The sequence below is a fragment of the Pezoporus flaviventris genome, unplaced genomic scaffold (assembly GCF_033815535.1).
Source record: "Pezoporus flaviventris isolate CSIRO_AGI_PZ_B2104156 unplaced genomic scaffold, CSIRO_AGI_Pfla_v1 ptg000031l, whole genome shotgun sequence".
Taxonomy (NCBI): domain Eukaryota; kingdom Metazoa; phylum Chordata; class Aves; order Psittaciformes; family Psittacidae; genus Pezoporus; species Pezoporus flaviventris.
The window spans coordinates 29,911,723-29,927,679 of record NW_026892579.1 but is presented as its reverse complement, the minus strand read 5'-3'; the positions used below and the strand labels follow the sequence as shown (position 1 = coordinate 29,927,679).

General features: G+C 40.1%; 1 protein-coding gene across 7 annotated transcripts in view; it reads right to left on the bottom strand.

The window, feature by feature from the left end:
• The window catches only part of DST (dystonin), a 296,486-nt gene that overhangs the window by 15,063 nt on the left and 265,466 nt on the right, over positions 1-15,957 (bottom strand). For all 7 annotated transcript variants that reach the window (XM_061460566.1, XM_061460567.1, XM_061460568.1 and 4 more), the window contains 7 exons: positions 9,395-9,564; positions 8,903-9,062; positions 7,395-7,589; positions 6,070-6,198; positions 2,588-2,731; positions 1,584-1,772; positions 705-834 (listed from right to left, as the gene is read on the bottom strand). In XM_061460566.1, the coding sequence (XP_061316550.1) occupies positions 705-834; positions 1,584-1,772; positions 2,588-2,731; positions 6,070-6,198; positions 7,395-7,589; positions 8,903-9,062; positions 9,395-9,564 (1,117 nt within the window). The remainder of the gene's footprint in view (positions 1-704; positions 835-1,583; positions 1,773-2,587; positions 2,732-6,069; positions 6,199-7,394; positions 7,590-8,902; positions 9,063-9,394; positions 9,565-15,957) is intronic.

The window sequence follows — 15,957 nt, the reverse complement described above, 5'->3', positions numbered from 1 at the left end:
AAAACTACTCCTTCCTGTCCCAAATCATGCGTCCACATCCTGATGATTCCATCTAATGGGACTTTTTTTTTAACCATTGCTGGGGAAGGACCGCATTGTGGTTAAAGTACCTTTTGTCTAGCCAGAAGCAGCTAGTAGTGGCTGTACTAGTGAAACTGAAGGTTAAATTAAATATCTGTAAGCCTCTCAGAGAGTTGTGAAGTAAATAACCTGATTTTAGAAGCAGGTTCAATGTATGGGTAAGTACAAAATATAACGGATAAGCATATGTAAAAACACAAAAAGCAATTTCCTTACTTGATTCACTTTCCATTCAATTTCACTGAACACACTTTCTAATTGAATACCTAAAATTTCCATAGACAGTAAGAGCAAAAATTTTGTCTCTGCATCTTTATGTAAAAGAGTTGTTTGCAGTTTCAGATAATGGTATATTTGCAAAGACTTAGCAAGTGCACACTCTTGGAAGCTTAACAACACATGAAAGCTGCATGCATTAAAAATAGGTACTCAAGAGGTATAGCACAAAATTTAAAAATACAAGTCTGCTATGAGAAATTTCCTCACAATTAAAAATGAGAATTAGAAAAATCAGTCAGAAGAATTTCACCCTGTTTCACTAAAAGCCAATCAAACCTATCAGATTATTAGTAATCTGCTATCTTTATAGACAGAGCTATGTCCCAGAATACTTCATTACTTACTTCCCGCTCTCCCCTTATCAAGGACAGGAATATGAGATTGTACTGGAGTGGGTTCAAGTGCCTTTCTTTTGTAGGTCTTTGTAACTTTATCCACATCAGGTTGCTTTCTGGTCATTTCTTCCATGAATGTCTGCAATAGACAGAGGTGGTTTTAATTAATAATACACAAAAGTGACCACAGGAATGAAAAACACATACAATAGCAAAACACCAAAGTTACAAGAATGGCACAAAAAGTCTCTTAAAATGTCAGCTTCACAAAAAATACAGATAGCCTTTGCAGGCAAGAAAAATTGTCAGTATAAGCTTTTAAGACCACTATAGGCTGGCTGTTGAAGGAAGGCTAAATCTGAAAAAAGTCTGTCATACTCCTTTATTAACTGTGTATGGTGAGGTGATGTATAAAGGATTTCTAACTCTGAATACTCAGGTGTTCCCTGCTGTCCATACTGCAGTTCATACAAGTGAGACAGCTCTGATGGGGTAAGTCTATGAGTACTCACTGCACCAGCAGCTCCCTCTGGCACTTCATAAACCTATTTTGGAAATCCAACCACTCAAGCCCCATTGCAACACCAGTTCTTAAGGCAGCAGCATTATCATATATTTCACGTGGGGTTTTTTTATTACTACGCTTGTTTTTATGGAGAGTTGTAGGTTTGCTTTTAGAATAATATGGCACTGAATTTTTGTTTGGTTGGTTTTTTACCTCTGTTGAATAAACTACATACAAACCACACAACTGAGTATCTGAAAAGGGATTTGATTACTAGGAGAGAAAATAGCTAAGGAGAGATTCAAACTTAATCAAGAAGCCTAGCTGAAATGTGAGCAGCATTTGTGGAATGTGTAAGACAAGTGTCATTTACTATGCCTTACCTGATGTTCAGCTATAAGTGCTTTAACTTCCTCAATCTCCTGGGGGATAACCTCTTTATCTTTTTCGGTAAGGGTAGTCTCTGCCCACTGCAACCAGGACAGCAAGGCTTCCAGCAATTCCTGGTTAGCAATAAGCCCAGCCAGAGCTCCTGCCAGTCTCTGTTGATGTTGTTTTGCCCATGCTAAGACCTTGATAAAAGAACCAATGTATGAGTATGTGCACATCTGAAATTTTTTCAAATGTATTCAAAATTGCTTTGTTAACTGTAAATCCAGAGCTTCCCCCCAGGCCTACTGATTATCAAAGGTGCTAGATGTAGTGGCTCATCTAGGCAACAAGAATTCCCAGTTCAATCATTTCTTCCTCCAGATATTCAGTATTAGGTGCTGTTAAATGCAATAAATAGCATGTTCGGGCAACATATTGAGAAAGTTATTAAACAATATGTGTAAGTTAGTGAATCATAGAGGATTTGCTGTTCCTCCTGGGCACTCCTGAAGCCATACCTTGCTTACAACAGTATTTTGGTTTTCTTTAAACATAATATACACAGAAAATACCACCTTAGCAGCTGAGAGTATGGTACACCCTCTGAGACCTACTTGTAGCCACTCATATAATTTGGAAATCATCTAGATTAGGTTGGACTGAAATCCTCTCTAATGCAATTAGAAAATGCTTCAGATTTGCCTGTATTATCTTTCCTTTGCAATTTCCAAGTTTCTCGTGCCGAAACTATTGGCTTTCTTCACATGGGAAGTGTCAGGCAGTATTTCCTTTAATACATACAAAGAAGATTGACCATCTGCTTTAGTTCTTAAAGCCCTGTAAGTTTTGAAATAAAACCTAAGGAAGCATGGTATTCACATCCATCATTGTGGGTATTTTAAATGTTTAGTTCTCAACAGCTGGATCATTTTCTCCCAGTGCAACTACCATGTCAGTTGTCAGCTATGTTCCAAAACCAGACTGTTGCAATAAAGATTGCTTGATATATACTGACCTCTTCAAACCTGGCTCTGATGATTGTTATCCAGTGCTTAATGGTGGTGATGGAGTCTGGGTGGCAGATAGCTAGGATAGCTTCTCCCATACCTGTTGCTCTATTCAGTTCTGTCTTTTTCTCTTCCAGGTTCTTCATGAATTCCTAAACCAGAGGTAACAATTTCAATTAGATTTTGACAAAATTTGCAAAAGAAAAGTTAAAAATGTTTAAAAAGCCTATTCCACATAAAGTATAAACGAAGCCCTAAAATGTTTACCCCAGCTTGCCACTCCTTAGAAGTCCACCATACTGTAAGTACTGAAAAGACACATGCTGTTATTAAAAGCAGAAGGAAAAGCACAGCATTTCAGAAGTGCTGTAAATCGACTGTATGAATGTTAGAATCATTACTGGCAGCATTTCAGATTACTTGCTCTGTCAATTACCATAATTCTTCACAATAAACTATCAAGCTCCTAGCAGAGGCTGGAAATGACCAACTGTAATTACATGCTCAGACAAGAAAATAGAGGACTTCAGGAACAGCTATACTAAACTAAACACAAGTAACTCAGCAGCTGAGAGGGAGAGACACAGCAAGAACAGGGACAGAGGCTATTTTCAGGGCCTCTACTATGTGGGAAAGATCTTGTAAAAGCAAAAGGATGTTTACAGCTTTAGATGTCCAAGCTCATAGGCATTGATGTTCTTAGGGAGTCCAGCAGAGGAAAGGGTGGCAGGACCAGAAATGGATGTGGAGGGGTAGGAAACAGCAAAAAAACCTGAAGGACTTTTCTCATCCTTTCTGTAGCTTGTATTTCCTGTTTGGTTTCTTTTAATTTATTTAATTATTACTACTATAATGACTTTACTAGTCTGCCCATTTTGTTCTGCCTAAATGTTGTTTAAGTGCTTAGTGGAATTTTGTGTTATATTTTAACAACAATAATTGGGCTACAAAATGGGACCATGTCTCTGAAAATGTAACTCTACTTCTCTCCATCCATGAAGGACTATTTTGGATTCCACAAACTGAAGATCAGCCAAGTCAGAGCCTAGAAAATTCACAGTCACCTAAGCATTGTAAAACCAGATTCTACAACTCATAATGACACTACCCTGGGCCTTTACAAAATAAATACGAAGTTATTATGAAAGAAAAGTGTACAAGAAATAACCTCTCCTACCTTGTTCTAAAAGCCTGGAATAGATAGGCTGTATATTTAAAGAGATTTTTTACTAACTGACTTAAGCTTAAATTAATGTCAGAGTTTAAGACCCAATCATAATAGCAGTCCCTCTCTCAAAAACATAGGAGTTCTTACAGTATTTCCGCTCAAAATGGTTTTGAAAAGTCAAGATGGGTTTTAGTGAGATTTTCAAAATGAGTTGGGGCGAGAAAAAAAAAAAAAAGCCGCAACGACAACATTGTTTTCCCTGAACAACTGTACTATAACAACTCAAACTGTAAATCTATGACACACTCCATACAGTCTATTAAGATTTCTTTCAGTAAAGGAAATTAACTGTATTGAACTCTGGCAGTCCAGTGATACAGATGCATTTACGAGAGAGGTGATGCGACGCTTCTCATTAACTAATGCGGTGCATTAACCTACTACACCTCTCAGTCCATAGAGAATTTGGCAAGTGATAGAAACTTTTCTGCCCGAGATAGAATTCATTAAATCATGTGCAGTATTCAAGAAAAGAAAATCAGTAATGGGCATAAAGATGGACTATTTGGATAAAATACCATCCCAAAGAAACCTTTCAAAATGTAGCTGGATACAAATGCATTAAAACTATTTTACAAGAATCACAGTGATAAAAGAAAAATACATTTCATATTTACTTAAATAATGTCAGTCATAGCTTTCTGGTATTAGTACTGCGGCATAATAATACAGACGTTATATTCAAAGCTCATATATTACATTTTCCTTTATTTTCCTTCTATTTTTTTTTTTATTTCTTGAAAGCTGATGGTATAAGCTTAAGAGGAGAGACCACTTACTCAAGGGAGATTTTGCTGTATGTGCTTATTGAGTGGTAAAGCAGCAGTGCCACAATCTTTCTTAGCTTGAAAATTTCCATATCACTATTATTTGGCCTTTAAGAACAAAATGTGGTTGGGAAAACATCAAAAGTCTCCTAAGAAACTTTGAGTACAGTATGGCCACATCTAACACTGAGTCTGGTTGTGTTGTGCTAGCAATTACTCTCTCCACCTGGACAGGGTTTCTCAGAGACAAACTTTGCTTTAGTCTGAAGTTCCAAGTTATGCTTTAGCTTTGGCAGCACAATTCTGAGCTTTTGTGCAGAAATATTTTGTTAGTCAACCTACACGGCAGAAAGAGAATTTAAAAATGTTTTTTTTTCTAATTTTTTTCAGTGGACCTAAGATTTAATTTAGACAATTCTTTCTTCTGTATTCCCAAGACAAAAAAATTAAATAAAAGGGAACTAATGCACATGTGGAGGAAAGGCAGCTGAAAGACAAATTTCACTGAATCAGAGACAGCAGGTTGCTACTGCCAACATTACTCAGCAGACACTGATGCATACATACATTTGCCAGCTAAAGAACAGCACACAGTTTCCAGGGCCCCAAATTAAATCTGAAAACTTCTTCAAAACATTGCAGTCTGCAGTCCTTAGTTATGAACCATTATAGTCATACCTTGCACACACTCCTCTGCATAATAATATTCCCAAACTCAATCTAAACAGGATGCTTTTCCACTCTCCGTAAGTTTTGTTACAACTATCTTCAGAGCAATGATGAAAAAATCCATTATTCTTATAACTTATTCTATAATATTGTGGGCACTACACCCTTGGTACTATTACTACTGCATTTACAAAAAGAGTTTTGTAGGGGCTCAAAAATGTGTATGTTTGTATCCTCCTGTTTGAAGAGTAAATGACCTCCATGTTCCTTACTTAGCCATTTTTCATTACTGCAAAGCTAGTTTGATGTCCTATAATCTAGTATCTGCAGTACCTATGGCACTGCAGTATTTCAGTACCTAAGGAACATGAAGTATGACAGCGTGCTGTTTCACTATGACAGCAGGTTAATGGATGGTAACATCATTCTGCTGACATTTACAGATGACCTTGAGAGAAAAGTATATGCTGTTTTGCTCAGTGATGCTAAGGTGACAGACATACTTTTGCTATGCTAGAAGACTGTGTTATAACTGTCAGGCACAATATATTCCAGAGAGGTTTGTATATGTCTCTAAATGCTTACAGCAACTTTCTAAAGGCCCATGATTTTCTTAGTAAGCCAAGATGACTCAAACAACAGCTGACCAGTACAGGCACCAAACTCTCAACTCCATTTTATTTCTAGCTTCTCTATAGAGACAGTTGCAAAAATGAACCCTGGATGCTGTATAGGACTGTATAGAACAGACTTTGCCTCCTTTCCTTTATTCTACCCTCTACAGACCTATTAAAATTAAGAGCACTCTCTTCATTTTCTTGCTTACCCTGTGCTGGTCTATCAGTGTACGCAAGGCCTCTTCATCATCTGGAAGGTTCCCATGGAAACGAAGAGCCTGCTCTGCCTCTGCCAACCACTCCAAAAGGACATGGACAACAGAGTGGAATTCTTCTGCCTGTTAAAATGCAAGAAGTCATGGTCACTCAGAAGGGGATCTGACAGGCATCCTGAAGCTTATACAAGGAGACTAATCCCACATTTGGAGTCATTAATCAAGCAGCAGTACTGGCACATTAACTTTCCATTAAAAAGTCAGTGATATACAGTACTCATTTTCATAACTGTAAAAATATCTCATGCTTCCCAAAAAATTATAGGAAGCCTAAAAGCCTGTTCATGCTTTTAGCCATCTGATTTATAGTATATTTGCGGCTCAGCTGAGAATGTCATGCCTTCACGCTGACAAATTGCACGGGAGGTGCTTTCATGGACCAGCTGGAGAGATGAGAACAGTATTTTTTCCATAGCCTAAATCACCAGTTAAGCAAAATAAATTGACATCCCGCTGGTGACTAACCCTTTTACATCTGGGAAAAACAAGAGAGTTCCACCTTCAGGTGCAGCCATATTCAGACACTAGTGTTTGAGGTAGCTTAAGATTGTGCCTGCTGAGACTGGATAGCTGGGAAAACACACTACCCTAGAAAAAGTAGGGCAGGAATTTTGTGCACAATGGATACATCACTATGGCAGGAGCCCAAACCCAGCATCAGCCCAACCTAATGTATCTTTGCAGAGCTGTACATCCATATTGTCTCAGGTTTGGAAATATAGACAGACCTATCTGTTTGGGACTGGTACCAGCCAGTACTGACACACACAGACTGTTCTAGCTCCTGAGTGCACAACTCCTTTTTACTACAATGTACTTCACCGTGCACTGTAATTGTGCCAATGTAAACAAGTTTTCAGCACACAAACTTACTTCTTTCCAATAAGGCACAAAGGGCGTAAATACGATTGCAATCTCCAGCTTCCTGTGAAGGGGGCATAGTTCTTAATCACCCTTCGTGCCTGACTGTATCTTTGGTGACTTCCTTAGATGGTAAGGTTTTTGAAACATTTGCTTTGCATTTGTGGTACAGACTATTAATAACAGTAATAAATGCTAATAGGCATTACTTATGTGCTGTGGTAAGGGGATAGAGACAAGGTAAGCAATAGATGAGCAAGAAAATGCGTATTTTCAAATAAATGAAATTAAATTGAATGACATTAAGTGAAAATGAAATTAAATTTTTGGCAAGTAGACTGCAAGGTATTTTCACTACTTCTCATAAAGTATATGTAGCATCATTAGTAGTTCTCTACCTGCCGAAGAGCCTGCTCCAGTCGTGTTTGCTTAGATACTGACAGAGCACAAACTGTCTCCCATCTAGTGCTCAGCTCCTGCATTTGGACTTTGACCCAGGAAGAGTCATCACGACTGCCTTCTATCAGCTCCCTTGCAGAGCGCTTCAGAGCCTGGACACTGCTTGTTCTTTTCCCCAGCTCCTTCTGGAAAACCTAGGCATCACCAAATATATTTGAAATGTTTAACTCATTAAGGCATAATTATGTAAAGAATAAGAAAAAACTAATGGTTATAAAAATAAATTGAAATACAGATTTAGTTTAGTTAAGAGCAATTCCATCTAAGTGATGCAAACCACACAAATTCATCTTATCAGATTCCGTATATTTACACTCTACCCTATCCTAATACAACTGGAATATGGTAGGGAAATGTCAGGCAGATCATGAGAATCCATCCTGACACAATGCATGGGTAATCTAGCCTCCTTACCACGCTGTCTTTATCCTCTTCACCAAAGCAACTGATCTGACACGCTGATTAATGCACAAGATTGCCATGTCAGGAAAACATCAGATAAAACACTAATAATCAAGAAGGTTTAAAATCAGAAAATCAGAAATAGATCCCCATTTGGGATTTGACTGTAAGGCTGCAGATCTCACCACACAGTCATATATTTATGTGAGAGTATGCTCACAGTTGAAGATTGAACAAGCTCCAGGTACATAAAGGAAGCTCTTAAAAGATACGACAATTGCGGTATACCATATTACTGACTATGACTTACTTGTGATATACAATGGCATTTCAGAAGCAATTCCAGATATTCCAGGTTAGCTATTATAAACAACCCATGTTTCAAAACACTTGTTTTCATGAGGGACAAAACCTCCTCCCCACTAAACACTGTTTGGATACTGCAAGTCACTGGTAGATGAACAGAGGGACCATCAGCTAATAATCCTCCCAGGTTCCAGAGCTCCAACTGTGTTTAGCTTTTGCAATACCAGTAACATCAACAGCTTTTTCTTTGAACATATTGAACTGCAGAACTGGGATTCAGAAGCACAATTCTACACCTCCTACTTGCTCCCATCTTCAAAACCACTTGAGAACCAAAATACTGCAGCTTGCCAATGTAGGCTTCCTGGGCCATAGTATAATTGTATACTTCCATGCATAACTCAAGCATTGCAACCGCTTTTCTCAATGAATATACAGCAGCCCCAGGTCTGTTGCCTTGACGAGTTTACTGGACATTTGTTTAGCAGATGTACTAAATAAAAAGCCCAGCCTCCCCAAAGATTTCCAGTAAAATAATTTTGCTAACTGGTGTCAGTGTCACTAACAGTTGTCTTCTTCCATGTATGTTTTACAATATCTTCCATTGTTGATGATGTTTGTGTTCCAAAACTGTTTCTAAAAATCACTGAATAGCCAAATAAAAATAGTATTAAAATGCTATGCTTATGCCCAATCTAGTTAAATGTATTCTTTAAAAAAAGAATATTTTTGAAATTACCTTGTGATTGTCAATCAGGTTCATCACTAAATCAATGTCTCCATGTACTGGTTGATCTTCTGCTAGCTGAGGTTCAATTTTGTATAACCAGTCAATGAGAGCTTGCAGAGCATCAGTAAATTGTCCAGAAAATAACAGGGCTTCCTCCAGTTTATTTTGCCTGAGGAAAAAAGAAATAATTAAAATTAAAATGAACACACACTAACCATTCACCTTAAGAAAACATTTTCACCATAAAATAATGACAACTGACAGCTTTAAAGCAGTGTTTCCTTTTTTAAATAGTGGGCCCACCCCATCCTTCAACCAGTCCTCTTCTATACCATCAAGAAAGTATGCGTTTCTAGTATTTTATTGCTTTGGCACTCCTAATTATCAAAGAAGCTAGCCACTCTGGTTTTATTTTATACAACAAAAGCCGAAACAGGAGCCAAAAGAATTCTCTTAAGCCATTTTCTTATCTGCTGAATAATTAAACTGGTTTTCAATTACCTTTCCACTGATTTTCCACAAATTGTATCCCACTTATCCCTTAGTTCACTCAGCATATCATCAAGTTTCAAGTTGTCATCAGCCAAGGTGCTTTTCTCTTTCAAGGAGCGTCCAGTCCTATTTGTGGTATCATACACAGAATGTTTGGCACCGAGAGATTTCTGGAATTCCTATACACATAGAGGAAAAAGAAAACACCCATATAGCATTAACTGCTTACAGGCCATAGTTAACTAATCGATCTTTGACATATTATTTGCAATGGAAATTGTAGATGTTGCCGCAAGAAAATTTTAAACTGATTGCAATATTTCTAGTCTGCTAGTCCTGCAGCGCACCTGAAATTATAGGGGGCTTGACACTAACAGAGTCCCTGCCTTTTGTCCCTCTCTGGGAATGCAGTTCTACAGCCACTGGAACAACTTCTGGAAAATCCCTCCTCCAGTGACAGCAGTGATTCTCATCCTGCCATAATATTCCTAAATTTCAGCAAGGAGCTGCCTGTTAGTCAGAAGAATGTGGAAGAACTGCTACTTTAGAAGCCATTAATGAGTAGTCATCACACTATATTTTTATATACTAAGATGTTAAGCCAGTGTAGAGCACCCCAATGCTTACAAAACTCATAATGGTCAAGCTGGGAAACCTCCAACCACAAGCGTTCAACCCTCCTAAAACTGAAACATATAACTGGGAAGAACTGCATGCCAAACGTGTGCAGATCCAGGCACAAGAAGCAGGGAGTTGACATCCAGTAACTCAATTTGGGCTGGAAGTCATGATCAGAAGCAGGTTCCTGTGATCCAGGGACTTTGGAATATGACAGTGACACAGCAGTTGCATCTGCCAACTCTGACAGCTCCTTCTGCAAAAAGCCTCTGAAAGCTTTCCACAGGCACAGAGGAACACATAGAAACCATAGCTCATCTGGTACTGCAGAGGAGTTCACTGACTGACAGAGTAAATAATTAAATAAAGGATCACTACCAAGAGATAAAACCAGCCCAACACAGCAGCTTTTAAATGGTAGCAATACTTGAAGTATTTTATTTCACCCCCTTGTGAACTGCTAGCAGAGCTTAAAAGAAAAGAAAAATCACAAACACACTTTAGGAAAGTCATATCTACGGAATCAAATACATATTCCTGTTCTTTTGGGTTTTTTTTTCCTCCACAAAAAGCAGAAAGAAATTTTTCTCAATGTTTGCTGAAGCAGATTTTCATCTAATTCAGAGCAACATTCAGTATCACCACATCCAGCAAGGAAACAGTTACCACTTATATCTCACAGTAATTCCTCAGGCATGTAAAGACTGCAAGGATGCCTCATCATCACTGCCAGCATGTGCACAGCTGCTCACCTCGGACTGGCAAGCTGTTCCCAGCTGGTCTGCACCAACCTGTATGTACAACAGCAATTCCCAATTCTTCCACCAACTTTCCCATGCATCCACACAGCCATCTTCTCTTTTTAGATGTGAATGTGTGTCAGGAACAGCATAGGTGGAATGTAGGTGTCTTAAGTAGGAGGCAGACACTGGGTCATGCCATGCGGACAGTGTAACCACTTTACATAGGGGGATCCAAGGTTCCTTTTCTAAAACTTGCTTGGTATTTTGCACTGTACTGTCCTTACTTTAAGGTTATTTCAGAATCCTGAGGATCAGAATTCATCGGGGAAAAAAAAAAAAAAGGCAACATTTGTCTTGTAATTTAGTATTTCCTTACTGTCCTTTTATTTTCCTCATATAAAACAAGGAAACACACTTTAAGAAAGAATATAAACACCACTGTCAAGCTTAAACTACAGTAAAAATAAAAACAATTTTCAAAATGAAAATAACCCTCTTTTTATAAAGTTCCTTCAATACTAACAGTATGTCTGTACTCCTTTTATTCGATCGGGTTTGTTAACTGCTTAACAATACTTGCACAGTGTGACTTGGTTTGCATGAGGAAACACAAATTGCTGTCAGAGAAGGATCATACAGAAAAAACAGATGTAAAGGTGAAAAAAAGGGTTGTAGTCAATTCATTCTTTGAGAGACTACACACACTATACCACATCTACTTCCATTTTCATAGAATCATAGAATCATAGAATAGTTAGGGCTGGAAAGGACCTTAAGATCATCTAGTTCCAACCCCACTGCTGTGGGCAGGGACACCTTATGCTAAATCATATCACCCAAGGCCTCGTCCAACCTGGTCTTGAACACTGCAAGGGATGGAGCATTCACAACCTCCCTGGGCAACCTATTCCAGTGCCTCACCATCCTAACAGGAAAGAATTTCCTTCTTATCCAATCTAAACTTCCCCTGTTTAAGTTTGAACCCATTACCCCTTGTCCTATCACTACAGTCCCTAATGAAGAGTCCCTCTCCAGCATCCCTGTAGGCCCCCTTCAGATATTGGAAGGCTGCTATGAGGTCTCCACACAGCCTTCTCTTCTCCAGGCTGAACAGCCCCAACTTCCTCAGCCTATCTTCATCCGAGAGGTGCTCCAGTCCCCTGATCATCCTCATGGCCCTCCTCTGGACTTGTTCCAACAGTTCCATGTCCTTTTTATGTTGAGGACACCAGAACTGCACACAATACTCCAAGTGAGGTCTCACAAGAGCAGAGTAGAGGGGCAGGATCACCTCCTTCGACCTGCTGGTCATGCTCCTTTTGATGCAGCCCACGATACGGTTGGCTTTCTGGGCTGCAAGCACACACTGCCAGCTCATGTTCATTTTCTCATCAACCAACACCCCCAAGTCCTTCTCCGCAGGGCTGCTCTGAATCTCTTCTCTGCCCAACCTGTAGCTGTGCCTGGGATTGCTCTGACCCAGGTGTAGGACCTTGCACTTGGCATGGTTAAACTTCATGAGGTTGGCATCAGCCCACCTCACAAGCGTGTCAAGGTCCCTCTGGATGGCATTCCTTCCCTCCAGCGTATCAACCAAACCACACAGCCTGGTGTCATCAGCAAACTTGCTGAGGGCACACTCAATCCCACTGTCCATGTCAGTGACAAAGATGTTGAACAAGATCAGTCCCAACACCAATCCCTGAGGGACACCACTTGTTACTGGTCTCCAGCTGGACATTGAGCCATTGACCACAACTCTGTGTGCGGCCATCCAGCGAGTTCTTTAACCACCGAGTGGTCCATCCATCAAATTGATGTCTCTCCAATTTAGAGACAAGGATGTCGTGTGGGACAGTGTTGAACACTTTGCACAAGTCCAGGTAGATGACGTCAACTGCTCTAGCCCTGTGCATCAGTTCTGTAGCCCCATCATAGAAGGCCACCAAATTGGTCAGGCAGGATTTCCCCTTAGTGAAGCCATGCTGGCTGTCACCAAGCACCTTGTTGATTTTCATGTGCCTTAGCATGCCTTCCAGGAGAATCTGCTCCAAGATTTTGCCAGGCACAGAGGTGAGACTGACTGGTCTGTAATTCCCTGGGTCATCCATTTTCCCCTTCTTGAAAATGGGGGTTATATTTCCCTTTTTCCAGTCATCGGGAACTTCACCTCACTGCCACGATTTCTCAAATATGATGGCCAGCGGCTTCACAACTTCACTTGCCAGCTCCTTCAGGACCCGCGAATGGATCTCATCAGGACCCATGGACTTGTGCACGTTCAGATTTTTAAGATGGTCTCGAACCAGATCCTCTCCTACAGTGGGCCCAAGGTCTTCATTCTCACAGTCCCTGCATCTGCCTTCCAAGACTTGGGTGGTGCCGTCAGAGCCTTTGGCAGTGAAGACCAAGGCAAAGAAGTCATTAAGAACCTCAGCCTTCTCCAAATCCTGTGTAGCCAGTTCTCCTGATAGCTTCCTGAGGGGGCCTACATTCTCCCTAGTCTGTTTTTCATTTGCTATGTACTTGTAGAATCCCTTCCTGTTATCTTTAATACCTCTAGCAAAGTTTAATTCTAACTGGGCCTTAGCTTTCCTAACCTGGTCCCTAGCTTCCCAGACAACATCCCTGTACTCTTCCCAGGCCACCTGTCCTTGCTTCCACTTATTATAAGCCTCTTTTTTCAACTGAATTTTCCTCAGGAGCTCCTTATCCATCCAAGGAGGTCTCCTGGCCCTCCTGCTGCACTTCCTTCTGGTTGGGATACAACGCTCCTGAGCTTGTAGCAGGTCATCCTTGAATATCAACCAACAGTCTTGGGCCCCTCTGCCCTCTAGTGCTGTATCCCATGGAACCTTACTAAGCAGGTTCCTGAAGAGGCCAAAGTCTGCTCTTTTGAAGTCCAGGGCAGTGAGCTTGCTGCACGCTCTTCTCACTGTCCTGAGCATCTCAAATTCGAGCATCTCATGATTGCTGCATCCAAGGCTGCTCTGGAGAGTCACATTTCCAGCGAGCCCTTCCCTGTTGGTGAGCACGAGGTCAAGCATGGCACCTCTCCTTGTCGGCTCCTCTATTACTTGCAGAAGGAAGTTGTCTTCCACACAATCGAGGAACCTCCTGGATTGCTTGTGCTGGGCCGCACAGTCCTTTCAACAGATGTCAGGGTGGTTGAAGTCACCCATGAGAACAAGGGCCTGCAAGCGTGAGGCTTTTCCTATCTGTCTATAGAGTGCTTCATCTGCAGGTTCTCCTTGATCAGGCGGTCTGTAACAGATCCCCACAGTAATGTCTCCCATAGCTATATTCCCTTTAACCCTGACCCACAAACTCTCTGTGGACTGCTCACCTGTCCCCAGACAGAGTTCCATACTCTCCAGCCTATCCCTAACATAAAGGGCAACTCCTCCTCCCTACCTGCCAGGCCTGTCTTTCCTAAAGAGCCCGTAACCTTCCATTCCAACACTCCAGTCATAGGAGCCATCCCACCATGTTTCTGTGATGCCTATTATATCATAACCATGTAGACATGCACACATCTCTAATTCCCCTTGTTTGTTTCAGAGAGATGAAACTCTGTAACTGGGAGTAGATTTTGATTTAAGCTGCCCAGAGCAGATAGGTAAGCTAATTACTGAGACTTTGTTCATCTATCTTCCTTTCCTTTAAGGAAGATAGAACATACAGATAAAATTAGCCAGGTTCATATAAATGTACTGTAAGAAACACTGAGCATTAGCACAGGAATGGATTGGATGACCTAGTATGGTTTTTTCCATTCCTGATTTCTAAAAATGAGAAAAAATTGCTGATAAACAGACTATGAATAACCCCCAAAAGTCCCTGGGAAGACACTAGATATAAGCAAGAGAGAAAATATATTATCTTGGCTTTTCTCTTTCAGGGACTTTTTTTGTTGCTTTGGCAGTAACAATTGGCAAAGAGTGAGTCCAAATTATTGCTCACAGCACACATTGAGTTCAGATAGCAAAATCGTTCACTAAATGAAGCAAGGAAACCTTCAAGGCTGGACAGAAAGACAAAGACAGATACAGAGGATGTATGCGGGAGTAGAAGGAAAAGACTCAAAATACAAGGAAGGACATTACAGTGTTTAGAGTTTTGCCAGCTCATTAAAAAACAATCTAGTTGATTCCTTGAGGGGGTGAACTGTTTGAAGTTTAAAGACACAAAGTTCACAGTATTCTTTCTCTCACACACATTCATCTTTCTCCTCCAAACTGCCAGTTTCAATCCTACTGTCTCATCCCACTCCCTAATGAGATTCAAACAACTCAAGCAGCTATTCTTTGCAGCGTTTTATAGGAAAAGAAGCTGGAGAAAAGATATCACTGAGAGAAGCAATGAGTCTGCCAATCCATGTGAGGAAGGGGGAGTTCACAAAACATACTGCTGTAGGTATAAAGAACAAGTGGGATCATCACATTTCATGTTTCAGAAGGGGGAAGAAGAATGCAGGCAAAGTCCTAAAAAGACCTCAAAGCAAAGTCGCAGTGTGTTGACTGTACTTATGAGGAGTTTGAGCTTAAAAGACAGGAGTGAAATGATTAAAAGACTAATACAGTCAGAGAAGACAAGAAAGACTATCTTAACAGCAAGGTTTTTTCCTCAATTCTCACTGCTGACTTCAAATTCCGGCAACAACAGCAACCCCATAACAAACTGAAATTGAAGCATTTGCATAACAGAATGTTAATGTAGGTTTGCTCTAGAAGCTTTAACAGCAAACATGGGTAAAACTATTTTTTGCTTGACCAACAGCCAACTTTAGCCATATTAAAGGAGAATGCTTTCCCGGTTCATAAATAATATTTATGTCATAATGTAAACTGAGTGATGATAAAAATATAAAGCAGTCTGATGCAGTAACCAATTGTTAATGAACATGGCAAAACTTGTTGGAGGTAAAAGCAATCATCAGAAGCTACACTGAGAAGGAGAAAATTAGATATGCAAACCATTGGGAACATTGTGCAGAATGAAAAAATATTAAATGGAGAACAGTAAAACTCACAAGTAGAAGAAAATACATTCCAAAATGCAGAAAAATTAATGATCTCTCAGTATTGTGTCTCTAATGAAACTACTCCAAGTTAAATCTTGAGACAGTCTGTCTCTGAGGATTCTACCACTTACCTACTTGATCCTCAGTAATATATTATCCTAGGCTCTTTTCAAAAGTAAAAATGAAGT